Raw genomic sequence first — 10421 nt, forward strand, 5'->3', positions numbered from 1 at the left:
AACTGCTTGCAAACAATAATTTTGCTGAAATATTTTCATTGAATTTTAATTTTGTCAATAATATTACTAATTAAATAATTAATTAATTAGCTGAATATATATTTAGGCATTTTTTAGTTTTCTATCTTGTAAATAGAAATATGAAAATAGAGTGTATATTTTTTGCGTATAAAAAGAATTCTTTAATTCGTCCGAAACGCTTACGTAAAAATGCCAAGTATTATACTTTTTATGGATAAAATAGTAAAAGAAAACATGTTTTGATATTATATGAAAGAATTTTTTTGTTTCCTGTTTTTTAAATATAAATATGAAAATAAAGTGAATTTTTGTGTGTGCATAAATCGGATTCTTTGAATTGCTAATTTTTTAAAAACATTTTCCTGCGAAAATGGTTGTTAAATTCGCCGTCTGCTGTGAAGAATAATTAATTAATTGAATTATTTTATTTAATTAATTAAATAATAGTTGTAATAATGCAGCAATTAATTGTTTACATTGAATCTCTCCAAGTGCACTGTCTCAAAATCTAAGAATAATGAATCTCTGCGAATCAGGGCGTAGAAAATAGTTTGTAAAAAGTAAGCGCCGGTAATGTAGTAATTTGCTTATTTTTGCCAATTTTTCCTGCAAAAATTTGTTACTAAATTCGACGTCTGCTGTGTACAATAATTTCTATTATATAACTCGATATTAGAACGACGAACGTTTTTAAATTTCTGAAAAAATCTACAGATATTGTTATTTTCAATAAGAAATTTATTCGATTAATATTAGTGTTCTGTAAAGCGAGAATAGGCTGCATAATACTTACCTTATTCATACGATTCTACGTAATGCGTTATTTCCAGATGTTTTTTGCACGTTACAACACAACAATATATGTAAATAAATCTATAAATAATATATTTTTCAACTTGAAAAATTATTATCAATTATTATCAGCGAGTTTACGGAGGCATCCTTCCATTACTTTTCACAGTTTTCCTATTCCGAAGCCAATTAAGACATGTCAAGAAACAATTACAATATAAAGAACACAAATCGCGTTTTTATTCTAATTTAAAATTCCCGCTAAGTCTACCGATAGTACACATGCTTGATAGTACGATCAAGTAACGTTGATCGATCAGCGCCAAACAACTGTCGTCGCTTCGGTCTCCATTCGTATATTTTTCTTAACCACTTTACTCTCATTTTTTAGCTTTTGCCCGATTTGTTTCAAAAAATCAGGCAGCAAGCGCATATTCCACAACCATGGAACCCCTTTCGGTGACGGGGAAATATCCTGAGTGCATTTTTAAAAGCTCAAAACTGAATTATCATTGACCGCTGTTAAGTGTTGAGTGTCTCATGGATTTCGCTATTTTTGTGCGCACCGTTCCAACAGCCTTAATATAAAATCATTAAAATTACCAAAAATGAATTATGAATAATTAATGACTGCAATGATAAATGTTATATCGTACCTTTTTTTAATAAGCTGAAGAAGACCTGAATCACAATTACTAATTAATTATTGCATAAATATTATAAAATATATAATATTTATACAAATAATCAAATCATATTTGTACTATTAAAATTAATATTTTTTGCTCGAAACTAAAACTTCTTATTACCTTTTTATTAACATTTGAAAACTTTTGAAATGCTAAATTTAAGAAAAAAATTTTTTTTTTCTGAAGTCAGAATTAATAGCGTTTTCTGCATAAAAAAAAGAATTTTTTTCATTTGTTACTCCAAAATACTAATTTAGAATTAAGATGCATTTTTTTGATGGATTTTTCAATCTTCATTTATCATAAAATTCAAAATTAGCGCGCTACCAGTGATCAATCTTATTGGTCACTGTTTGCGCGCTGAGTTTGAATTATATAAATATTCAGATTTAATATTTATGATTAATAATTATTGGAAAACGCATCAAAAGTAATTCCGTAATCCTAAATTAAAATTTTTGAGTAACCTTTCAAAAAATAATGCGATTTTCATGCAAAAAACATGATTAATTCCCACTTCAAAAAAGAAAGATTTTTTCTTAAATTTAGCATTTTAAATGTTTAAAAATATTAATAAAAAGGTGATAAGAAGTTTTAGTTTTAAGCAAAAAATATTAGTTTCAATAGTATAAATATGAATTGATTATTTGTATACAATATTATATATTTTATAATATTTATACAATAATTAATTAGTCACAGTACACATAACAGAATACATGCTCTAGAATTATATTTTATGTTTCTTCAATTAAATTACTTTAAATTCAAAATCACTTTCTTGTCTTCTTCAAGTTATTAAAAAATGTATGATATAACATTTATCAGTGCAGTAATTCATTTTTTGTAATTTTAGTAATTTTATTTTGCATGACATTGTCGGACATAAACAAAATTTTAATTTTTAGACTCGACAGAGACAAGATTAATAATTGAGAATGATTTATTTCTCTGAACTCAGAATTCATAACCTCTTTTTCATTATAATTGAACTTTTTGTATCGAACACTCCAAACTCTTATTTTTGGATTGGTGAAATTCTGTTTGGGTATTTTTCAATAATTGTTAGAAATATGAAATCTGAATATTTATATAATTCAAACTCAGCGCGCAAACAGTGACCAATCGGGTTGTCGGCGCCTGGTCGACGCGACGCAAGCGCAGTTTAAAAAGTTCGCAAGATTGGGGACACTGATTTTGCGTACAATTGAAAAGCCCGAGTACATCATAGGTTATGTGACGTTTTAAAAAAGTTGATTATTTCTATATTTAATTCCTCTATTTATTTTATAACACCGATCTTACCGAACACCTTTTAATTGTTTATATTATCATTGCTTATCAAACAATCTAAAGAATTTTTTGTCTACCTCTCGGGTAATTTTGTAACTGAAAAACAGGGTTATATTTCCACGATGCTTATTGACTTGCTTTGAACTATGGGTGTATGCATTGGATTAAAAAACCTTAGATCAAGGGCCTAATATTTTTGGTAGATTCCAGCGCGTAAACAAATAAAAGTTCAATAAACTATCGAAAGGTAACTAACAATTATTTTTTAAAGATTTCGTTTATTTAAAAAAAAAGTTATAAAAGTATATAATCAAAGATCTCGAAAGCCCTACCGAAAGAAATCTCGTGAGTTTTCTTTAGCGAAATAGCTTGGCCCATTTGAGCCTATGAACAAAGTCGATTTGAATCAAAATAGTCTCAGAGATAGTTTGAGAGATTTGGGTCCTTTTCAATATCCTTTTAGTGGTCGTTTTAAGAGTGGTGCGACGGTAATATAATGTTCCTTTTGTATTCATCACGTACCGAGCGAGCAGAGTTATTTACAGTAGTTGGTCGTGGCTAATCCACTCTCGCTTTTTAAATTTCTCTTCAAATTATTAACACTTTTTTTCAATTGATGAATTTTCTCATTATACTTATTTATAATTATAACTTATATACTGATATACAATTTTCTACTTAAATTCAAAAATGTTGTCTTTTTTGGCGTATCTCATTCCATTTACGAGAAATGATCTATTAATTCCAATTTTAAGCATTAAAAAAAAGAGTTAGATATCTGAAGTCATCGAAACCCATAGATTCCGAAATATTATGTTTTAGGCTGTTAACTATAAAATTAAAAAAAATCTACTTCTAAATTTTAATCCGAAAGCTTAACAAAGGTCCCTTGAGTGTCGACTACTTTATTGAGATAGCTTCTCTGCTTGTTATTTATGATCGTATTCTTATTTCAATTTCGAAAAGGATATTTTAAAGCCTTAAGACCATTTAAACGAGCTTCATAGACCTTTAAAAATATCTACCTGAGTGCCTGCGGAGAATTTCACTGAGATTCTTTGACCTAAAGAATTTTTAGTATATACTGAGATTCTTTTCGGTAGGGAGGCTGTTAATAATTTTTTTTACAGCAAGTAACAATACTCCCTTACAAATTTTAAAATCATTTCCTGTTTTAAGATACAGCTTCAAAAATGTACATTGTATATTTCTTGTCTTGATTTAAGTTTTATTTCGGAATGGTGTGCTATTTTTACCAATTTTATGTGTGTGGTCACCGAGGATAAATTCGTTTGTATTATTATTTTGTGTTCTTTATCTTGTTAACAGAATGATTTTTCTGCGACAAGGGTTAGCACATTTAAGAAGACATGTACGTTATAACGTCTTCCTGATTCCTGTAAATGGTACATGTATTTTTGTAAAACAATTTCTTTCACTATCGGCACATGAAATGAAAAGTCCACTTTATAAGAATCATAAATATACACACTATAAAATATTATTGCACGAAACACAAAGTCTGCTTTCTATTGTCCACGCTTAACAGTTATTTATGAGAATTTAAAACTTACAGATTACACAACAGAAAATTCGAAAATCACATTAATGTCTCAAAAAGCGAGCGATCGCATTGTATGGATAGATATGGAAGTAAGTATTTTTAAGTGGAAATTTTTAAGTCATTTAAAATTCCACATAATATCTAATTAAAAGTTTGCTTAACAGATGACGGGTCTTGATCCTGATCGGAACAAAATTTTGGAAGTAGCCTGCATCATTACTGACCCTAACTTGAAAACAGTAAGCGAAGAACTTGAGATGATTATTCACCAACCAGATGAAGAGCTGGATTTCATGGACTCTTGGAATACGCATCACCATATAAAGGTATGACATTTAACATTCTGCAATATTTTCACTTTGCAAACCAGAGTTCAACTTAGAAATTAATCAATATTTTTTTCTCTGCAGTCTGGATTAATAAATTCTTCTCGAGCTAGTACAATATCAACATCTGAAGGTGAATCAACGCTCTTATCATTTCTTAAACGATACGTACCACAAAAAACGTGTCCCCTGGCTGGAAATTCCGTATACGTGGATCGAATGTTCCTTCATAAGCAAATGCCGCTAGTCAATGAATACTTACATTATAGGATAATCGACGTTTCTTCGATTAAAGAACTCGTGAGGTAATTTTTTAGACCTATATTTAACTTCCGATATTATTGAAATTTTTGTTTAGATTTCTATGTTTAAAGATTCTTAGTTAAAGTATAAAGTACAGGTGAACCTATGAGTAGTGCCGTTTTCGGGGCCGTAGCAGAGTACGATTTCGAGAAACCATAAACTCCATGCCACTACTCGAGCGACTGAAACCTCGAGGATTTCATATCCGCGAGAAGTGGCGTAGAGTGGAGGTCGCTCTCAAACAAGACTTTGGAGAAATGACACTACTTGTAGGTTCACCTGTATGTTAAAAAGCCTGAAACCCGCATTAATCGCATAGTTTTTAAGCTATAGATTAATAGATATTGATTCCTCGTGTTAATGCGGCTTGTCTAACACTGTAGGCACTCGTTTTCTTAAATAATTCAATTCTAAGTGTTTTAAGTTTAAAAACCTTTATATTAAACAAATTTCAATTTGAAATGTAGGCACCATTTGAAAATGTGGATCCTTTTACTAGCAATCAGTTCTGCCGTATAAACTAAAAAGATACGTAAGTGACATTGCCGCTTAGGTCGACTTTTTCATTTCAAAGTTTGAGAGAATAACCCTAAACGGCAATATCACTTATGTATTTTTTTAGTTTGTATAGTTATCTAAAAATGAATTCATTATTTTTCTAAACAAAATTGCTGGCTCATTTTTTTAAAATACTATGAAGTAAAAACATAAGTTTAAAATTGTTGACGATACAAATAATTTTTTCCAAGATTTGAATTGGTCACCCTAACTAAGTGTAGTTTTCTTCAGAAAAAAATCAATCAATTTTGTGTTCTTATTTTGATTAATTAATTTACTTACGTATTTTAGAAGATGGAATCCTGCACTCTATGAAGCAGCACCTCAAAAGATTTTTAACCACCGAGCGCTGAATGATATTAAAGAGACTATAAAAGAATTGGAGTATTACAAAAAACATATGTTTCAATAAAGTTATATTTTAATAGGACCAAGGACTAGCTCAATAATTTACCATCTAATATTTTTACCTCCAATCGGTTTATGGATCTTTGTTATATAATTATAATTATATTTATTTCTTCCGAATATACAATGTTTGTGTTTATAGTTTACAGCAAAATAATATTTTCATTATATTTTAAAACGATTTTTTCGAATTCGCGGGCCTTTTTCACGGAGCGCGATTCTCATTGGCGGGCGCTTTGTCGTTTGGGCTTTTTGTCACGGATCCGTAAATAAAATACAGCGGAACTCTGAGATAGAGCCCCCTGATATACTTCTTCCGAGAATTGACACCGTGCCACAAGTAGGAGTAATAGTCCAGGAGCCAGTGACAATTTTTTGTCAATCATTTCCTTTCGCCTAATACTTTTGGGAATGCTTCCTACCCCTGTTGAAAATTCCTATACATTTAATGGCAAGATCATTAAAAATGACGTGACTTTTGAGTACTGCACACATTACATGGTAATAAGTGTTGAATAGAGAAAAATTAATATTTTTAGATTTCAGCGTAAAAGTGAAGATTATTCTATTCTTTTGAATGCGCGATTTTTCCATCTGTCTAAAATGCAGGCGTGGATCCAGAGGTGGGAGACCCCCCCCCCTCCGAGCTTGCGAAATAATACGTGTAAGGCGTTATGTCAGGTTCACAGGATTTGAAACAGATTGTTTTTTTTAGTCGTCGGTATAATAGGTTGGCGGCGACGCCCCCCCCCCCCTGTAGGGTATCTATGGATCCGCCGCTGCTAAAACGTCATAAGAATATGATATCTTGGAAACTTATTTATTTCTATTTCCATAGCGGCCGCCGCATAGTTTCCTATTCCCCAAAAGAGAACGTGTTTTCAATATATTTAATTCCTTCTAATTGTACCGACAGGCACACCTCACAGAGATGTCTTGTATTCCGCAAGAGTGTTCATATTTTGACTTTATTTGATTACTTCTAATCAGTTCAAAAAATTCCTAATTTATAAGTTATAAAACGATTTAATAATACAAAAATAGGTTGAATAAATGCTTCCGTTAAATTTTAATAAGTCGACTGAGAGGAATTTATTTTTTTTTTAATTCAACGCTTATTACCGGGCAGAATCCTACACAGGAACCTATTTGGACTTTGAAACTTTGGAACCTAGTGGAAAAGAATTTTTGAAGACAAGATGTGTTCGTTAAAAATGTTAGGGAAAGATGTTCTATGTGATTATGTGTGTTATTCTACTTACATTTGTCGTTATAATACTAATTTAAGATAAGCATTATTGGAGTTTGGTTACGTGACTGTAATTTATAAAGGTGAGGTTCAGAAAGACTTTTTAAAAAAATATATATTATTGTTTTGTTAATTAAATAAGATAACAGAAGTGCGATACTCCCTCCTGGACATGCAGTGCATTTTAGTGTTAAATAATAATAATAATATTCACCACTTATTACTGGATATATTAATTAGCCTCAATGGCTGCGCGTGTTGACGCACTCTTGGTTTATGTTTAGAAATTGCAGTGTGAGCAGTTCGAGGGTTCGAATCCTTAGAGTTGTGCGATGTTATAAATAAATATAAATTAAATCGCACAAATAAAATTTTTCCCTACACAGGTTTTTGCGCATGAACCTTTGTAATATCCTGTGTCATTTTATATATGCATGAAAATTATTTCTGTATGGGTTCCCGTTTAAGAACCTTTAAAGTGCCTTCGTGAGACCCTATGTCAGCAATTTCATGATGACCAGAAACCTGCATAACCCTACCGAAAAGAATCTTTGAGTATATACTAAAAATTCTTTAGGTCAAAGAAGCTTAGAGAAATTCTCCACAGGCACTCAGGTAGATATTTTTAAACGTCCAGGAAGCTCGTTTAAATGGTCTAAAGGCTTTAAAATATCCTTTCCGAAATTGAAATGAGAATACGACCATAAATAACAAGCAGAGAGGCTATCTCAAGAGAGTAGCCGACACTCAAGGGTCCTTCGGTAAGCTTTCGGATTGAAATGTAGAAGTAGATTTTTTTTAATTTCATCGTTAACAGACTAAAACATAATAATTCGGAATCTACGGGTTTCGATGACTTCAGATATCTAACTTTTATTGTTTAATGCTTAAAATTGGAATTAATAGAACGTTTCTTGTAAATGGAATGAGATACGTCAAAAAAGACAACATTTTTGAATTCAACTAGAAAATTGTATATCAGTATATAAGTTATAATTATAAATAAGTATAATGCAAAAATTCATCAATTAAAAAAAAAAAATGTTAATAATTTGAAGAAAAATTTAAAAAGGGAGAGCGGATTAGCCACGACAAACTACTGTAAATAACTCTGCCCGCCCGGTACGTGATGAATACAAAAGGAACATTATATTACCATCGAACCACTCTTAAAACGACCACTACATGGATCTTGAAAAGGACCCAAATCTCTCAAACATCTCCGAGACTATTTTGTTTCAAATCGACTTTGTTTATAGACTCAAATGGGCCAAGCTATTTCGCTAAAGAAAACTCAGAGATTTCTTTCGGTAGGGAAGATCCTTGTCATTTTTCCTTGAAGTAGTCATACATCAGAACCCACATAGGATCAGTTACAGGTTCTTGCAAAGTTGCTATGTAGGATTCTATATAGGAATTTTCGACAGGGACGGGTGTAATTTAAATGCAATTAGCGTCAGCTGGGGTATTTTGGGTGCGTGGGGAATGGCAACCCCCACACCAGGTAAAAAAAAGTTTTCAATGATTTCCTTCCGCTTGAAACTCTGTGAGATGATAGTTAATATAATATTTAAAGGAAAAAACATCCGTCAGCTGGCTCTATGTAGAACTCTATGCAAGTTTGAGCGCGCCTAGGGCGCGCGACTGTTTGTTCGCGTGCTTGATGATGTATTTATCTCGCGCTTCGCGCACGATTATGTATTTACCCTGGCGGATCGAAGGAACCGAATGGAGTCTCTACAAAGTACCCGTAAAGGTCCCACCCTACCGAAAAGAATCTTTGAGAATATACTAAAAATTCTTTAGGTCAAAGAATCGAAGAGAAATTCTCCGCAGGCACTCAGGTAGATATTTTTAAAGGTCCAGGAAGCTCGTTTAAATGGTCTGAAGGCTTTAAAATATCCTTTCCGAAATTGAAATAAGAATACGATCATAAATAACAAGCAGAGAGACTATCTCAATAGAGTAGCCGACACTCAAGGGTCCTTTGTTAAGCTTTCGGATTAAAATTTAGAATTAGATTTTTTTTATTTCATAGTTTACAGCCTAAAACATAATAATTCGGAATCTATGGGTTTCGATGACTTCAGATATCTAACTTTTTTTTTAATGCTTAAAATTGGAATTAATAGAACGTTTCTCGTAAATGGAATGAGATACGCCAAAAAGACAACATTTTTGAATTCAACTAGAAAATTGTATATCAGTATATAAGTTATAATTATAAATAAGTATAATGAGAAAATTCATCAATTAAAAAAAAGTGTTAATAATTTGAAGAGAAATTTAAAAAGCGAGAGTGGATTAGCCACGACCAACTACTGTAAATAACTCTGCCCGCCCGGTACGTGACGAATACAAAAGGAACATTATATTACCGTCGCACCACTCTTAAAAGGATCACTAAAAGGATCTTGAAAAGGACCCAAATCTCTCAAACTATCCCCGAGACTATTTTGTTTTAAATCGACTTTGTTTATAGACTCAAATGGGCCAAGCTATTTCGCTAAAGAAAACTCAGAGATTTCTTTCGGTAGGGCATTGGGTCTCCATTCGGTTCCTTTTTTAAAAACTCGAAAAAGCAGCAAAATATACTTTTAAAATTAAAATTATTTCTTGAAAAAAAGATCCTACTCCATCTTCACTCCATTAGGAAACGAACCACAAAACTTCTGATTTCCGGTCAGGTGCTTTTCCAATTAAGTTATTAGAGGGATCAGAATAAGAACTCTTAATTCAAGAACATAACGCTAATTTTTAGCTAGGTGTTAATGGTACAAGTAATTATTTTAAAAAATTTTAATTTTTCTGCTATATCATCTGAGATTGTACCTTACCGACAGTAGATCAACCCTCCAAACCATGAAGGCAGAAACTCTACACAACATCGATCAAGCTAAGAACCCTCAACAACAGAAAACGCCAAACGTCTTAAGGGCATGTGACACAGCTAAATACCTATATTACCGACCTCACTTTTTCCGTTCACTGAATGTTTTTTTGAACCTAAGAACTTTTTTTGTAAATAAACTATCGAGCTGAAACTTTGGGAAATATATTAGAGTACAATAAAGTACGTTTAGGTGCTGCATTTTGGTAGGAACTTCACTGAAAATTATTTCATCTTTTTTCTGAACCTTAACATTTTTTGAACGTTCAAACTTTTTTTATACATAAAATATCGGTCCCAAACTTTGAGAAATGCAAGAGCCGAAAGA

At 31.7% G+C, this 10421-nt stretch overlaps 1 protein-coding gene across 4 annotated transcripts in view; it reads left to right on the top strand.

Annotated features, from left to right (window-relative positions):
• The window catches only part of LOC117176278 (probable oligoribonuclease), a 13250-nt gene extending 7272 nt beyond the window's left edge, over positions 1-5978 (top strand). For 2 of the 4 annotated variants that reach the window (XM_033366458.1, XM_033366456.1), the window contains exons 2-5: positions 4372-4448; positions 4524-4685; positions 4770-4990; positions 5838-5958. In XM_033366458.1, the coding sequence (XP_033222349.1) occupies positions 4404-4448; positions 4524-4685; positions 4770-4990; positions 5838-5958 (549 nt within the window). In that variant the 5' untranslated portion in view covers positions 4372-4403. Of the gene's footprint in view, positions 1-2692; positions 3043-4124; positions 4202-4371; positions 4449-4523; positions 4686-4769; positions 4991-5837 lie in introns of those variants that run through there. The other 2 variants (XM_033366455.1, XM_033366457.1) reach the window with 2 other exon arrangements.
• Positions 5979-10421: the final 4443 nt, after the last annotated feature.

Source organism: Belonocnema kinseyi, chromosome 7, assembly GCF_010883055.1.
Source record: "Belonocnema kinseyi isolate 2016_QV_RU_SX_M_011 chromosome 7, B_treatae_v1, whole genome shotgun sequence".
NCBI classification, from domain to species: domain Eukaryota; kingdom Metazoa; phylum Arthropoda; class Insecta; order Hymenoptera; family Cynipidae; genus Belonocnema; species Belonocnema kinseyi.